The 19,665-nt window shown below is 23.8% G+C and overlaps 1 protein-coding gene across 2 annotated transcripts in view; it reads left to right on the top strand.

Annotated features, from left to right (window-relative positions):
• The window catches only part of LOC132923869 (hemicentin-1-like), a 242,964-nt gene that overhangs the window by 167,067 nt on the left and 56,232 nt on the right, over positions 1-19,665 (top strand). For both annotated transcript variants that reach the window (XM_060987849.1, XM_060987850.1), the window contains exons 3-4: positions 8,572-8,704; positions 14,008-14,207. In XM_060987849.1, coding sequence (XP_060843832.1) covers positions 8,572-8,704; positions 14,008-14,207 — 333 coding nt within the window. The remainder of the gene's footprint in view (positions 1-8,571; positions 8,705-14,007; positions 14,208-19,665) is intronic.

Below are 19,665 nucleotides of genomic sequence, written 5' to 3'. Positions count from 1 at the left end.
GCCGTCCTATATCAATTTTTACGTATACTGAGTATCGAAAAAATAAATATCTTAAAAACGTCTTTTATAATACTTTTCTCCGTTTTATTGGTATAATAATTATTCAATTTTTTTTCAATATTAATTTAAATATATTGGTACATAAGTTTGACCTACCTATAACACTTAGGTATTTTAATTCTACGATGTAGACATATACCTATGCCTTTATATTTATATATATATATAAGGTGCCTATATAATTTTTGTATAATAAACTGCATTAAATAAGTGAGTCTACAATTTTAATAAAACAGTTGATGTTTACTACTTACGTAGTAGGTATTGTACAAATTCTTGTGTTGTCGATTTGATAAGGTTTATTTCTGCTCAAATACTAAAACTTAATTCCTTTCTGAGAAGCCACGGCTCTATATTTATTGAAAAGGTTTATCAGATTTTAAGTAAAGAGTTAATGTTCGTTCGCTCCGCTTCTAAGTGTCACGTTAGGATTGGCTTTATGGCGAAACTATGTTGATAAATGTGATGCTATTTTACTTCTGTGTTTCGTGGTTCTATCCACAGCTTTCTAACTTACCATCGAATTGTACTGGATAATAGTAGGTAGTCGTGAAATTTGCTATATATATTTAGACCAATTTTTAAAGGAAATTAATATAATTTATTAAGCTAATAGCATATAATTAGTTTAATTCTATAATAACATAATGTAATGCATTTGCATTTTAATACGTGTACAGGCATTCTATGATAAAATTAAAGATTTAAATATAAATGCGCTATGTACACCTGAGTATATAATATTATTTATATATCTTGACCATATACTACACAACACTAAATTCAAATACACGTAAATTATCGAAATTTGTATTCAATTATAATTTATTTGAATCCACTAAAGGTAGGCAAACATATATCAAAATTCCTAAAACACTATTTTCTAGTATAATTTATTGTTATATATTTTATATAATTGTCTTGTTTATTCATTTATGATATTTACATAATGTTACTCGCTAATAAACATTATTACCCCTATTTTGTTATAAAATAATTATTTAGATTTGTATGTACCTATATATTATAATATTTATGATAAAAATAACTTGTACAACAGAAATTGTTAACAGTGGTGCATTTACCTATATAAGATATATTTATTTATTTAACATTTTAATGAGGTAACAATAAGACGAACAAACATATTTTACTCCTCTCGCATTCTTTTATAATAATATAATATAATTATATAATTTATATTTGTGAAATGACATAATGCCTAATAACAATATTCTATCTATGGCTGTGTCATCGTTTTTATTTTTTTAAATGTATGTATTTTAATTTTTAATTATCATATAATTATTTAAAAATGCATAATAATTGTACAATTTAATATCCAGTGTTTGGGTGTTCTAAATACCGTACCTACATATTTTTGTATTTAAATTAAAAAAAAAGCATTACAATAACAAGTATATCAAAAATGGTATTAAAATATTTTTTATCTGCTCAAATGATAATAGTAATATTAAATAGTTTTGTGGGTTTATTTATAGTGACGGTGAATTGTGTTGTCATTTTTTACACATAATTATATACTCGTAAAGTAGTAAAAAAAAAATAATACGTTATTTGGCATATTTTGTGCAATTAAAAGTGTATGAAAAATCTGCCTTCAACATATTATATTTTTAAAAGTTCAGTATAGGTAAAAATTATAAGTTAAGAATTTTCGTACCCAAAATATAAAAAAACTTGTTTCATAATTTTACGCATCGTTAACGATTGTTTGGAAAGTTTAATAAATACTGTTTTTACTATCACAATGTAAAGGTCAAATACTTAAATACAGCTAAGTTCAATATACTTTATTTAAAAAAGTTTCATGCAACTATTTTAACATTAATACCTTCGAAAAATATTTTGACAATTTTAAATTATTTCATTGAGTAATAATAAAATAAAATTCAGATATTAATCACATATGTATCAACTCAGAATATAGTTAACCACTTTGAGCATACTGTATAGCAGTTTTTTTTTTTTGTTTTTCTTATTATATTATATTATTATAAAATAAGTATTTGTCACAAATTCAAAATTTATGAAACATCACTTATTTTATGCGAATTGAGTACCTACTTATAATTAAATCCTCTATACATCGATTCAATATTTAGATTATCGGGAGTAATTTAAAGATCTGTTTTTAAGTTTAACCTCGTCGAGGATAGTATGATGAAATTGTCTCTTTAATCTTTATTTGACATTAAGTGTCCTGTTCCTCAATACACATTTTAAAGGACGTTCATGTTTAAACGTGTATGTGAACTAAGTTACTTGTTTTGCCACCAAGCAACGAAAGACAAATGCAAATTAAAAAAATTAAGTATAATAATAAGATGTATTAATAAACATGCATTGCATAAATTTGTTCCACCGTACAATTTTTTAAGTTATACATTAAAAACACCTATTTTTCTAGATTTGAAAATTTAACTTCAGATCGTTATGATACGTTAAGTGTTAAACTATTTTATTATAACATATAAAATATTCTAAAACTCTTGATTCTAAACGTACAACACATACACGTATACTTAATCAGTATAAATAATTAAAAACAAACTTTAAAAAAATCTTATTGTTTTAACAAAATTAAATATTCATTATTTAATACCACATTGTAATAAAATTAAATCATAAAATTGCTTAAATGCTTATAATAAAAACAATATTATTAAAAGAATTATTAACATTAACGTTTTTTTTTTATTATTATTATTATTATTATTAATAGTTGGTCGCCTATTAAGAAAAGAGTAAATTTTGTGGGTCACCATAACAAAAATAATTGGGAAACGTTATATATTTCAACTTCATCATTATACACAATAGTTTAGAAAATTATATAAGTACGAGTATATTATATTTTCGAACTTTAATTACTTAAGTCAAAATTACTGGAAAATATAGTCACAATGATGAATTTTCAATTTTTTTCTGTAAAAATCATATTATTTTGATTGTGTTTTATGTACAAGAAACACCTATTAATTTTGTAACCATTACGACATGAGCAATAAAAAATAATTTATTTTTCATTATTACATTCGTACAGTACTCATAACTTTAATACATATTCGTCAATATAATATGTATTTTAAAATTAATAGAGAGTCCAATTAAAAACAAATATCACTAATAAATAATTTCGTAACCCATTTGTTTTAATATATGTGCACATATATTTAATATTTACCTATCACTAATTAATCATTACTTATTATTATTGTTGAAACGTAGTACGTATGTATTTATTATACATTCGTCAAACGGGTGATAGCGCAAATACAAAAAAATAAATTACAGCTCATACGTACAATATTATTAATTAACATTTCTCATGAATTTTACGCTAAAAATATATAATATCGTGGAAGAGTCCTTGAAAAATTATATTTGACGAGAGGAGGAAGGGGTGTTGGAGATGAAGTTGAAGGAAGAAAGATAAATATGGAAAAATAGATGTAACTTTGACAGAAAAATTAAAATATATTAAAGAGAGAAGTACATCGCATGTAATTGTATAATATGGTGTTCAATTGAAATCCATTGATTTGACCCAGAATACTAAACAATCAAGGAGTGCACATAAAACTAAATACAATTTTTGCTGAACATAAACGCAATACAGACAATACGTGTTCGCATAAATACCACATAGTCCTTGCATGAATTTATTTTTTTTTTTGATTTGTTCGAACAATTTTGTTTGATAATAATTTTATCGTCATTTAGAGGTGTTAGTGTTCCTTTATTCTAATATAGTTTGATTTGAAATACATCTAATTATATCATCATTAATTATTATAAATTAGAATATTTATATATTTACTTACATAGGTGTACTTAGACACGAATTTCAAAATGACGATGCCATCTGTTAACAATAAAATGAATCTTAATAAGTTATTACGTTTTAATATTTACATTACTTACAAACGATAACAATAATATTCTATATATTATTTTCCTAATCACGTACAACTTTTAATTATTTATGTATTTAAAATGTTTCAATATAATATAATATGTATAATTAATATAATATAATGTATGATTCTTTAAATATATATTTCCTAAAAAGTTTCTATTTTATACTCCGAGTAGAGTAATTATTTCATTTTACGATAATGTTATTTTGATATAATTGTATCCGACATCAAAAAATGTACAGAAATAATTTGTTTCAAATCTTAACATTCAGGGAAGGTCATTGGTAACACGCACTTGACCTAAATAATACCTTGAAAGGTCATATTAAGTTCTATATACTTCTCTTCATAATTAAATAATTTGGAAAAACTAAAAAAAAAAACAGAGGTAAAAAGAAAATATTTAAGCATTTACCTGTCATATAAAAACACCGATTGACAAAATTGATTTGATTTTTATGTCTTAATTCAGAAACAATTAAAAAACAACCATTTTATCTTGAAATGTTAACAAAATATTTATATTAGCAGTTTTTAGCCATAAAATAATTGTTTAATGATTTTGACATTTTTTAAAACTATTTTTGAATCTTTTAATGTTGGTTATTTTTTTTAATACAACTGCATTTTTTTTTCTAAGTCAAAAATATTAAAATGTAATACATTATATCCTCATAGTTGTTACAGCAAATTTTAAAATATTTGTTTAACTTATGTATCATTTTTTATATAGGTAGTCATTTGAATTTAAAATGTTGACGAAATTCGAAGTGTATTTTTTGAAAAAAAAATACACAATATATATATGCCTAAAGTGCACGATAAATATTTATGGTTCAGGTAAAAAACTGTACATTTAAAAACTATACATTTAATTTTTAATTGACGTTAATATAATGCATTAAGCAGAACACTTTACCATTTACATTTGAGACGTCTTGGAGGATTACCGAAAATTGTGGGTACTACGAGATTTTTGACAAGAGGATTAGGGTGAGAGATTAGACGATTGTAGAGCGTTTGTAATGTGTAGTTTAGCTTCTTTGTGCAGGGTTTTCAATTTGAGACCAGAATGAATTATATGGTTAAAGACATAATATGGAGGGGCATTAGTTAATTTTCTTATTGCAATATTTTGGAAAGTTAAAATTGGATATTTTAACGAAAAATAACCATTTTTCTTCTAACGGATTTAGTTGTTTTGTGTAATTTAATTAAATTAATCACAAAATCAAAACTATTCTACATTAGATATAGGTATATATTATTATTTTTTAAACACAATTAATTGTTCGAAGTATATTTTATATCCTTTTTAAGCTGTATCACAATTTATATCATAAAATAAAATAAATATAAGTAGTACCTAAGTACTTATCAAAAAAACGAGTGTTTTCTTTAAGTCGTAACTTACACCTTAGATAATATGATATCTCAAAATAGTTTTAAATAATTTTTTTGTAAATAGTTAATTTATTTAATAAAAACAATATTTTTTATGATATAAAATATATAATAAAACATTTTAAAACCTCTCTATAGGTGATATAAATATATAGGTAACGACCGTATATTGCTACTTTGCTAGGTATATTATTACACTTTCATCAAACTAACATCGTAAGAACAATGATTAAATGAATACTTAACAGCGAATCTATTTGGTACTTTTATGAATATTAAGATACACTAGTGTATCAAAGCTTTGATACAACTTCAATACGTAATAGTATACAAAAATCATATTATACTATTAAAATAGTTATATAATATAGATTAATAATGCTTTATCTATACAACAAATACAGTATCTGTCTATCGTATAATATCGTACTGTTGAGTTACCTATACCGTGTTATACTCAATATTTAAATTATATTTAACATAGAAAATGGTAGGTACCTATATTTCTACCAGTGAGATTATTATTATTATTTTTTTTTTTATTTAGTTAAAAATGTTATGAATGAACCCAACTAATTTGATAAATTTCAAAAGGCAATAGCTTGTGCATTTTAAAATATACAAAATACATGATAATAAACCAGATATAATATTTTTAAAAAGTAAAAAATAAACCACTACAGTTTTGTCAATTAAGTTTCAACATGTTTTTAATTATATTATATTTTAAATATAATATACGATACATATTATTATTTATTTTTCTAAGGCTTTAACATTAATAGAAATTTTCCAGTCTACTTGCGTAAGCATATCGATTATAACTTACAATACATAAGTCTAATAAAAATATCCACAATTTTTACATTTTTTCGTGGATCAATTGTATTTTGTGAAAACATTTATATTTATTGCTATGGTAGTTTTATCCGTTAAATACTTGCTGCAGTTATGATTGAATATTAAGAATTTTGTGTAGGTACTTCAGACTATTTAGGGTAGTTGATAATTATGTGATTGATTGAAAGACTTCACATTATACGTGTCTCAAACTGGACACGGTTATATGATTATTAGATATGAGTGTGTTGGATGAGTTGTCCAAGTGGTAATTACTTCGTCTCTTTTGTTGATGTCAGGAGGATATTTCCATTTTTTTTATGTAAAGTTTTATATTTTTGAGTTTGTTTAAAAAGTAATAAAAAAAGTTATTCTTCTAATTGGTCATGCTTCCATTGTTCTGTTTTTAATAACGTTCAGCAGGTACCTCTTATTTTAAGTTTATTTTGTGGAAAACAGATGATGAGACTTCGTTCATTATTAAGTTTACTTTTTAATTTCCCAGTATCCCAATATCTCAAGGAACCCACATGAATATTATTTGTTTATTAATTAATAATTATAGCTGAACTCAGTTAACTCAAACTCTATCAAATTGAAATCGTTGATACCTCGAACTTTTTCACCTTAATACTTAAGAAATTTAAAAAATTATGTTCAACTCGAATATTTGTGAATAACTTTAAGTTTAAATTTTATTGAAATCAATGGTAAACAGTTCATTAATCTAATATCCAAAATAAAGTCATAAACTAATAAGTTTTTACAATCTTTAGCGCTTTGTTATATTTCAATGAGATGTGTTTATTAGATTTAATTTTTTTTTCTAATGTTTAAATTGAAACGCGTACTATTTAAATAACTTTTATTTTAAATTCCTATTTTTGTTTTTTAATTTCTTGGTTATCATGAGTTATTTTATGCTCCTTTTCACCTCGAGTTAACCAAGTTCAACTGTATCAGATTGAATATAAATAGTTGTATGGGATTGTGGTTACTGTGAGAACTTCTAATGTTCGTTTCTTAGGTAAGAATTTTTAATTATTCACTACTGATGATGATGGATTCGGGATTCTCCTACATTCTTCTTTCTAACTGACTTCTCAATGACCATGTTACCAAATGTATAAAATTTCAATATAATTTATTATGGGCTTTTTTTATTAGGATTTTATTTCACATTGTATTTTATGATGATGATTAAATTTGTTATATTAATATTAAGTATATTAAGTATATCAAGTATACTTTGTATTTTATATTCATTTTTTAACCGTTACATAAATTAACATATTTTTTTCATTTATCTACCTTAACAAAAACGTTTTATTTAAATTGTATAGATATATCTGTATATATATATAAGTACCCAAAATAAATTATAAGTAATAATAATTTTTATTTGAGATGATAGGTATTACCCATTATTTTTAATAGATATAAATACAATAGTCGCACTTATTATGATAATGATTAACAAGCATAATTGAATACGACTATATAATAATATAACAGACTATTATACTATATCAATACAAATCAAATATTCCTGTAAAAATAACATGAGTAATAAGTACCGTGGTTAAAATATTAACTAATGAATCGATCAAATTTTAGAAATAAGAACTTCTAACTTGGACATTTTGTAGCTATTCAGTTCAAATAAATAAATTCGTTTTTAGCCATTTCATTGTTTCGGTTCCAATATATAGATACTAGTTGTTATTAATTACATACAAATTACTAACCTACTAACTTTGTAGTGTACCTAAAACTATAATTGATAATATAAACTAACCATGTCATACTCAATCTGTGACACACTGATTAGTACCTACTGAACATTCTATATTGTATAATAATACTCATTTTTATAATATTTAATATAAATAATATTCATGCTTAAAATAATTAAAATCGACAATAAGTACGCGCATCAATTGTGTTTAAATTAAATAATATTAATATACAAAGTGTAACTGAAATAACTGACAAGCGCTAAGAACTAATTAATTTTATCAATATTTATTTTTTTATTATTAGTAGTAGTAATAGTTATTATTAGTATAATTATTGACATATTCATACAAGGATTAAAAAAAAAAAACTTTTAGAACAGATACAATGTTATTGAGAGTTAATTACATCCATCAGTTTTTTTTACCATCCTGAATATGCGTGGTACGTCCAGAAAATAAGTTAAACATTTAAAATTTAAAAAAAAATGATTTTTTATTGTAATTCAATGTAATTGATATTTTTATTTTATACCATATTTGTATAAAACATTATTTCATTATTTTGTATTACTTTATTATTACAGATAATGCTAAACACGTTGATGCAGTCTTGGGTGATAAAGCTGAACTGCCATGTAACGTTCAGACTATCAAGAATTCAACAGAATCGCCGATTTTAATAATTTGGTATAGAGGACAAGACTATCCCATTTATAGGTATGCAATTATTAATAAAAAAAACTTTTATTATTTGAAAAAAAACCAGGAAGGATACAATTTCCAAGATAAGGCACTCAATTATTTTCATTGAATTTCATTTAATACACTAAGTAGGAAATTATTATTATTCAAAAATATATACAAGATATTCATATAGAGAATAATCCTTGATTTTGGTATTACACTGAATATAAGTACTTACTATATTATGCTCAGAACAATTTTACAAATGCTAATGCTAATTTACTACTTACTCTTAGTTATTATAATTCTCAAATCATCATAACTCCTATTTCTTAAAATCTATAATCGTAGAATATTATTACATAAAACTTAATAATTTAGTAATTACTAGTTAAATTAATCTATGTAGTTACATAAACATAAAAAAATCGTCTGGTTAACAATTTACAATAAAAAAGGTGAATTCTTATTTGAAAAAAAAATAAGATTGTATCGACAAAGGTTTTCTTAAAAATTACAAAACTTAAAATTTGAATAATTAAAGAAAAGAAACCAGGAAAGTTGTTCTGTTGAATAGTAGATGTCGATTGTATACATCGTAATTAAATAAGTGACTGAAATTTATGTATTAAATATTAATTAATACAAAAATCATATTATATATTTATATTTGTTTTTTAAATTTATTTTTCTATTATTAATATGGTAGGTTGAACTAGTAATTTTTTTTTTTTTAAATCGCATATATTATACTTTATACATAAATTATTATAATATGATTTCATAAAATAAATTAATATAAAACATATTAATGTAATATAGAGAATTTCAACTATTTACGAATAATATTTTTTTAAATTTTAACAAAATAATTAAAATTGTTATTTATTCTTTAAATGTACAATTTAATAACAATTTACGAATTTTTTTAAAACTTAAGGGGCCGTTACACCAATATTTGTTTTCTCTATCTATCTCTCACATAACATAAGAACAAAGATATTCCACATTTTCACTATTACGACTCTCTGGTTCAGTTTAAGGCAAAGGCACCTATTATATATTTTAAAAAGAAAAATATTTCCTGTGTATTGACCAGATAGATTTATAATATTTACATTTTTGAATAAATTATTAATGATTAAAAACAATCAAAATAATTTTAAATTAAAACATGCTTATATTTATAAAAAAAAAAACGTAAATATTAAAAATCTATCTGATTAACGCACAGGAAAAATTCTTCTTTATAAAATAAATAATGGGTGCCTTTGCCCTAAACTGAACCAGAGAGTCGTAATCGTGAAAATATGGAATACCATTATTCCTATAATATTATGTAGAAGATAGACAGAGAGAGAAAACAAATGTTGATGTGGCAACCCCTTAAAACAAATGCTTAAAAAAAACTGTATACTTATTTTCCATTATTTTCGATACTTCATTACAACTAGCACAATAATTTATGATAAATCATAATTTAGATTATCAAGCTTTATGATAAAAACATTTGTATTAACATGTTTAAAACAAAAGTTATTTTAAGTTATATTTGAATGCTTCAAGCTTCTAAGACTAATATTTTTCGAATAATACCAAAATAATAAAACTGTTGAATGTTGATGATAAATCGTTATTATACGTTTGAATATTGAATTTTATTATCAACTTGAATCGTTCGTAAAAAAATATACCTATGTGGGTTTATGCTAAACTATTTTTGTGATGAATCTTGCATTATAGTTCCAAGTTCTATTTGTTAGTTGTATGCAATTTAACTAATTTGTATAACTTTATTAAATGGTGATGAACAATTTCATAATAATTTAATGTGTATTTACACATCATTAAAAAACCAATACATTCATTGCTCTACTCATAATCTAAAATAAAATGATTATGCTTGGTGAATCAACATTAAATATTGATTTTTATAGATTATAAAAATTAAAAGTTTCAAGTCTCTATGATTAATAAAAAAAAGATATTATCACAAAAATTAACCAAAATAAAATATGCAGAAAATATACGATAATATGTCTCGATCTACACAAATTTGGGTAGGCAGTACTCACACACAACAAAGTTTCAAAAATATTTGACAATTTCTAAATAATATATGCGTTTGTTTAAAACTTTAAATTTAGTGTTTAGATTACACATTTATTTTGTTATAAATTCAGGTTCATCGTCATAGAATTAATTTAATTTATCGTTTAAATCACTCCATTAGTCTATTTATAAATTATATTTATTATAAAATATGTAACAACACGGCATACTGACAACAGGTACCGTATCGTGAGTGGCATCTTTATTATAATGGCAGTACTTATTGTACTATATTATACATTTATGGACTTGGGTAAAATACTGATATTTATATTATACATATCTACCTCTTAATACCTAAATTATATCTACTTATAGGCAAGCCATAAAAAATAGTTCAAAACATACCAGTCTCAAAAGTTCATCCATTTGTCAACCGTTACTAATAACTTCAATAAAAATACTTTTGTATAAATATGTATAACGACTAAATCTCTTTCCACTGTATAACAAAAAAACAACTTACATCTAATATATACTTTAGATGATGTATATTTCAAGAATAATCTACATCACAAACGTCCCTGTTGATAAAACTTCTGGAAATTCCTAATAATCCGATTTATTACGAAAAATCGTTCGCATCAACAATAGGCTGTTACTAATAGTTTAATTCCCCCCCCCCACACACACACACACAAAAAAAATCAATCTATAAATTGATATGTAAGTACTTTTTTTGTCGTATCAATAACTCCACTCGTAAACATGTCTATTAGAGGTAAAATTTATTTTTCATTGAAAAGGTATTGTCGAGTAGAGTTGCACAAAAATAAAAAAATGTCGACATCACACCATAAACCAAATACCTGTATAATATTATAAAATGTCCATACAACAATAAAATGAGATGAAGCGCAAACGCCAATTCTGAGCTGTGTGTGTGCTAAAAATGTCAATATTTCAGAGCACGTTGAGTTTATGATTAAATGGTTTCCCAGACAAATGTCAACAATTAAACTATAATATTCTACGTATTAATCGATGGTATGGATTAAAATTGTTTATAAATATGCATAACATCGTTCTATGTGCGTTCCGAATATCTAAAGGTGGCATGCGCATTTTTCTATCTGAAAATTAAACATTTTCCAATATTATCAAAATATAACAACGCGTGTTTAAATTATGTAAATCATGTAATTCTACAAAAAAAAAAAACGTAACATATTATATCATATAATTGTATCCAAATATATTACCTTACACTACCGTAGTAAACAATTTAATTTAACTTAATACATCATAATTTGGTTCAATTTCTTTTTTAAAAGTTTAACTACAAATTGAAAAATTCTTCCCTATTTTAAGTTTCTGTCGCCAAGTTTTTATTAACTACGGCTATACAAATAGATTGACTGCGTTAGTCCTATGATAAAACTAACTACAGGATATTTATACTTATCCAATGATTCGGTATTGTGTTTTATGTAAATTTCAAAGTCACATTGTATCTACATTTTCAGATAAAACGAATGCATATTTAAGCACCTCAAATTAAAAAGTACACCACTTGATTTTCAACCAAAAACTATTAATATCAATTCAAAACCCAAAGTTTCTAATTTAATATTAATCACTAAGCGTCGCGATACTGAGTAAATTTTATTCAATTATAAAAAAGATTTCATCACCTTCCCAAAAAAATATAAAAATAACTAATGACATTTCAATCTATCCTCAATTTAACCAGAAAAAAACATCATCAAACAAAAACTTTTAGATATAATTCTAAAAATTAAATTTAGTCACCAAACAAGAGTAGGCATCAACAGTATAACGATCCACCTCACAATAATATTAACACTGTACTCTATTATGTATCTAAACAAATCAAAAACAATATATTTAAAACCCTTATAATATCCTATATAATCGATATAATATGCTCATTTTACCAAAAATCGAAACGGAACTAATTTATTTAATATAAGCTATTGTAAATGTATCGTTGTTATGCATTTCGTGGATACATAAGTCGTATGATTTTAGAAAATACATATATTATATTGATTACTAAAAAATCGTTAATAAGTAGGTATTTTAAATTTTATCAAAATTTAAATACAATAGCAATTGTAAGTGTGTGATGTTATTATGACTTTAGAATTATAAACAAAAATTTAGTAAACCCAATACTATTCGAGTAGTTAATACATTATTAAAATATACTATTTTAATATGCGGTGATTATGAAAACTGTATCAGTCAGTGAAAAATTAACAATTTAATAACTTAATATTAGAATACTAAACAACTAGACCAATATTGAGCCATATTTCAATTAAAAACACGTTCTCATACGTTATCATAGTCATTCCCAGTTCTATAGAGTCCAAGTATAAAATTATAATCACTTTTTATTATTACATTACGGTCAATCAACTGCTTTAATTATTATCATTAAACAGTGCAAGTGTTCTGTTTTCCATCTACCTTTCTCGACAACGCAAAAAGGCCACATTGAACGTGCTACGTTGTTTTAATAATAATAATTATTATGGTAACCGATCGCAGTGTCCTGCACAGCGATCGCTACACAAAATATAACCGCCTTGAACTTTATCGTTATTAGTTGTCTACACACACATACATAAATATTGTAATATGTTTGAAACGTGAATTTTTATTAGAATATTAATTGTAATTTTAAAACATCGAGTTTATCCGAAACTATTAATTTATCAATCCAAGTAAAACACATTAAAATACGAATTCACGAATGTTAAAAATAAATAATTCAAGCGTACATAGCGTGTTACTTCTATAAACATTATTTCTTCAGACTAATCTCAAGATTATACACGCATGTTATGTTCTTGATTTTCTTCATAATAGGTACCTAAATAACATATATGTCAATCATATATGCTACAGACATGGCTATATAAGACGTTAGGAATATGCTTGTTATTTTCCATTGCATATTACAGCCATTGACGTCTTAATCTTAAGATTAATTTTCAACAGTGTATAGTGTTTTGTGTACCTGCAGATGAAAATCAAAACAGTAATATTTTAAATACTGACGATATAAATTTATCAATATTTAAAGCGAAATATAAAATCAATGAATATTGTAGGTGTTACTGAATTTGTAATACTTATATTATGTGATAAACGTTCATCGTCGATCGAATAAAAAAAAAAACAAAGTCTTCCCTCACGTTTAATGAAATAGTTTTTAGAAAAATTAATTTATACACTTTATACTTTAATAACAGCGTTGATCAGCGGGATCATACGGCAAGCAAACATTGGTCGGCTCATTCTATGGAAGACAGAATATATTACACAGAAAACAAAGGATTTGCTGTATTAATAATTGAGGACATACGTACAACTGATGGGGGTCAGTACAGGTGCCGAGAGGATTTCAAGTACGCTCCGACGCGCAACAACTTTATTTTACTCGATATTATAAGTAAGTATTTACTGCATATCATACAGCTCACAGCTGCGGTTAAATAAATAATTTGAATAGACTGAAACACTGAGTGATTAAACTCGATTATCCTACACTCCATCGTGATGTATATTCTTCTGTTCATTCCTATTACATATTATTTTTCTCGTGTTACGTTTGTGAATTCAATTTTATTCCACCGGTCTTACGAAAATTATTGCTTTTACGTTCCACAATTTCAATATTATTATCATTGTTTTCGTTGCATATAATTGTACATTGTTTTTTAAGATTATTGTGCTTTAATACATAATCTCTAGTGAGCTTTATAATTATATATCATTGCAAATTCGTAAATTAAAAATGAAACCAAGTTAGGTAACTTTGATACATATAAGTTATAAAAGATCATTAATATATATATTACCAGTCTTCTGAAAGATGTGCATTGTACACTATAATTATGAATACTATTTTTTTCCAGATAACGCATTATCCGATTAACCGGAGTATATAATATGTGTTATGCATGTTAAACATAATATTATTAAAAAAAAAAAAACATATTTTGTGCTCTATTAACTTTATTATCTTATTACTATAGTATTATACATTTTGGAATTTTATTTGTCAATAAAATTAAAATAATTTCTTTTTAATATTTTCATTAACAATTGGCAATTTCGAACCTTGCAGTGCTATAAAAATACAGTACATATAGAGTATTACAAAATATACGAATCACAGTGCACATTAAAAATACTAGAATCGTAAACGTTAATGATATGTCAATGACGACATAATCCAATAAATTAATCTGATAAAAATAACACACGCAAATAACTATCAAAAATACCTGATGATGGATTTTACCAAAATTCTAAAAGTAACATATTATATTATTATATAATTCAAACAGTTTTGGCCGTCACATAATCAAACACGAAAAGATGATTTTAAGTATTCGGTTATTCGGTATCATTTATTTTTAAATAATATATGTATACTTGAGTACAATAAATACATTATATTATTATAAAAATATGTATTTTATGTATACTTCCATTAAAAACAGGCACATCATATTTTTTTACGGTTCGCACCACTGAATAGTGAATATAACGCCCACTGCCCAGACAATCAAAACACTTCCCTTGATTGCGTCACTATTATTATTTATTAAATACTATAAGTATTTATAATATGATATGTATTTTGAATTTATTTAAGACTTCAGGAAAACTCAGTTTACCGTATATTAAGCAAGACAAATGTTTTTGTATTTTGCATAACTGTTATTCGTAAAAGTTTTGAAAAAATCTAGAATAAAAGAATATTTTACGCTCAATAATATTGATAAGAAACAAAACGCTAACAGTTTTTCGTATACCTATTATATTATTAGCGTTAAGAAGGCCCACGTGTGTTGCCTCCGTCAAACGTCCAATACACTTAGAAAATTTACCTATTTTTCGAAACGTTTTTTTTTTACGATATTTTTATCTTTAAGCAAGTGTCGATCATATAAAATAATATGATTCATAAATTCTCATAATTCGCTTAAAAGTTAAAATACTGTTAAAATTAAACAATTTGAAAGCACAGATAATGTCCATACGTGTAAGTTCTATAATAAGTTAATTATCTGTATTATTAAAGGTACTCGTATTGTGTAAAACTGGAACGGCTAAACACAAATATCCTGTGCCATACGCCCGAAGACTGAGACAACATTATGTTGTAAGACTATAATAATTATAAACAGTGGTGCGCTTTAGAATAGGCCTTCAGTTTTTATACATTTCAAATATATTTATTACCTAATAATTGTATACATGCATAATATTATAATGGATTAGTGACATGTTCAATAAAAAATTAATTAATTTCAATTATTACAAATAAAATAAAATAGAAAATTTAAAGTTCAAAATAATAACTACAAAAAATAAAATGGACATAAAATAATTTTCTTGTATATATTGTGTGTCATTTATAAATCACCAAATGGTAAGAAAGTACTGATTATAAAATATATCAAAGGGATAGAATACAAAAAAAATAAATAAATAAATAACAGCAATAAAACTGTATGATAATCTATAAGACTTAACAAAACTATAGATAAATGTAAATCTGGTTAAAATAAAATATAACCACTCAGGATTGTTTATAACGAGTATTTTTACGGTTGTTTTACTATTAGTTAGTAAATAATGAGCTAACATTTATACATATCAATTGGTCGTATTTAAATAAATTGTGTTACAAAACAATGTATATTCTCTAATATGTGAGTGAACATTCTCGTATCGTTTACATAAAAAAAAAAAAATCTGTTTTGAATAAAAAACGCGAAGTAAGTTTTAAATTTACCTACGCATAATTAACGTAATTTATTTATTTCATATTATAAACTTTTGATTGAACTTATTATAACTTAAGATTGTTTTTAGTAGAGTACGTCGTACGTTACTGACTATATGCAACTAAAACAAGATGAAACTGTTAAAGGTGAACACTAATTTTCTAAAAGTTTTAATGTTTTTGGGAATAATTTTAGGTAAATACAAAACAAACTACTTTTTACTATTATTCTTTATTGTCATAATTTATTATTATATTCTTTTAATTTTTGAATAACAACATATATATTTAATTTCATACTCCAAAGAAAAACATTTTCTGAGAATTTTAAGAGCATATAAAAATAAAAAATCCATCAAGTATAATTAATCACAATTTTTTTTTAATTTACACACTATATTTTGTTAAAGCATATTTAGCTTTTTAGTGATATTACAGATATTTATTAAACGTATTAAATTATAATACTTATAATGTTTAAAAAAAAGTCTTTATATGTTAATAATTTCAGTAAAAACTAAAAATATCTGTACCTAACTAAAAATAAATGTTTTAAAAACAGTATTATAATAAAAATATTAAACGGGCGAAGCAAATGCTTCGAGTTCAAAATAAATAATTGATTATCGATCACCGCTGTGTAGAAATTAGAAACCATTGAAATATACTAAATGCATTGAAAATAAAATTCCACGTGTTAAATAAAAAAAATGGATGTGAAATAAATTAGCGAATTCACGTGTATTTGAATTCACAGACTCAGAAAAATCCATAACTTTTGAATATACGCTTAAAAAATAAAATAATCATTTAAAAAAGTAAAAACTTAAAATTGATAAATGATTACAATAAAAAATAGTGAAAACGTTATTTTGTTTTTCGAAAATTGTGCATAGAATGACCTTAAATTATGAACAATAACAACAAAATATTGTATCGACATAAATATTTTTAAGACAATGATTTTTTACTTTTTAGACTATTATAAGAACAATTTTGATTGTAAAACGATTTATCTGAGTCGAGTAGTTGATTTTTTAGAATTATTTTTAAAATATCAATATTTTTTTATTAAATTAATTTGGAACGTAATAACTTTTTTAAAAATATGACTTTTGAAAATTTGCTGATATGAGTATATTTCTTAAATTATTTACTCATTATATTATAATATTAACAATATTTGTCACACGTTTAAGTAGTATAATTTTTTTTTTTTTTTATCAAGTTTATATGTTACAACCAGTATAATAAAAAAATCAAAACTACCGTTTTTATGGTTATTTTCCCGAAATGTTATGATGGAAACAATAAATACATATTTTTATCGCTATTTACAATAATAATACATAAGACATAACATTACCGTCTTCCTCTACCTAATGTAAAAAATAAGAATAGCTTTTTAAAATCTTTTATCAAAATCAACAAATGAAAATTATTTACAATATTTTATATTTAAATATACGCATATTTTAGAGAAATACATAATTAAAAAGAAAAGCGGTGGTAGTCGAAGTCTACAGGCTGTATTTTTGTTGCGGTGACACGATGCAGATACTGCAAATAAGTTGTGGCACTAAATAATTATCGGTATATTTTTTTGGAATTCACTGCAAAGTTTGAATAATATATTGCGGCAGTTTAAGTATGATTATAATGTTAAAAATAAATATACTAATATATTAATATCAAAGTAGGTATATTAAATAATAATACAAATAACAAATCTCCTATTATTAATTCTATAAATATAGCTAAGTTCTTCTTGCAAATTACAAATGTTAATAGTTATTTTTTTATTTTTTTGACTAGTGGGTTGGATTTTAATATATTATGGCCTTTTATAAATATTTAGTTTCGCTTATGCTTATAAAACATCTAGGAAGTAAGTAGGATTATGATTTGAACTTAAATGTAACAAAACAAAAACCACTTAACTATTAATAACCGTCTTGCATACATGAATAAAATTTGCAATAAAAAAGTCACAATTTATTACTTAAAAATAATATGCATTGTCTACAAATTATTAAGAGTGCACCTTCTATTTAAGAAATCTTATAAGGAAAATTTTAGAAATAATTTAAATTTTAAATATTATACCTATTAGATGTTTAAATACTAACACAAAGTAATTTATATGTGGTATCATGTAGTGTTAAAAATATTTGAGTATTGCCAGTATTGGTATTAAAATACTTTTTAAAATATTAAATACTATATATATATATCAATTATTATTTTAGTACATTTTAAATACCACCTATTTAACTGTATTGAATACTTTCCTATAAATTCTGTTTTTCCCGATTTTCAATTAAAAATATTTAGAATTGTAAAAATAAATGGTCACCTCCCAAAATGTTATCTGTTTACATAGTATTCTAGATAGCATTTCTAATATGGCTGATATTCAATTATTGTTTGTTCAACATTAGTATCAATTTCGAACAAACAATAATTTAAATGTAACAACCTTTTATATAAAACAACTAATAGAAAGATAAATAATTATTTTAATTTAACTAAAATAAAAACATTTCATCAATAAAATGCTTTTATAAAGTAATTATATGAAATATTACTTCATAAATAGTTTGTAATTAATAAAATATATTAGTTATAGTTAGTAATGAAAAATAAGGTATAACAATAAACACTACTACAATTAGTAATTATTTTTAACTGATATTTTGTTACTTTGTTAATAATTTGAATTTAGTAGTTAAGCCCTTAAACAAACCTTAACTGATATTTAAAATTAGATAATATATAATAAAAGAAAAATCCATACACGTCTGAGTTAATATACCTAATATACTAATTGATAAAAAAAAAATTATATAAAGTGTTTCTTAATAATACCTGAATACATTTTTTAAATTATTTTTATATTATTGTAACATTCAAGTGAGTACCTACCATTTTTGGTTATTGCGTAATAATTACGACATAATATGACGTTATATTATAAATTATAATAAACGGTTTTGCGTGAAAAATAACCACTCAAACTCCGGTAAGAAATTAAATTCACAAAGTGCAGAAGAAAATATTTTTCCATGTCATGGCGTTTTTATTTTATTTTATTTTTTATTAATATTAT

This window comes from Rhopalosiphum padi, chromosome 3 (assembly GCF_020882245.1).
Source record: "Rhopalosiphum padi isolate XX-2018 chromosome 3, ASM2088224v1, whole genome shotgun sequence".
Lineage (NCBI taxonomy): Eukaryota > Metazoa > Arthropoda > Insecta > Hemiptera > Aphididae > Rhopalosiphum > Rhopalosiphum padi.
This window is presented reverse-complemented; position numbering and strand designations above follow the sequence as displayed.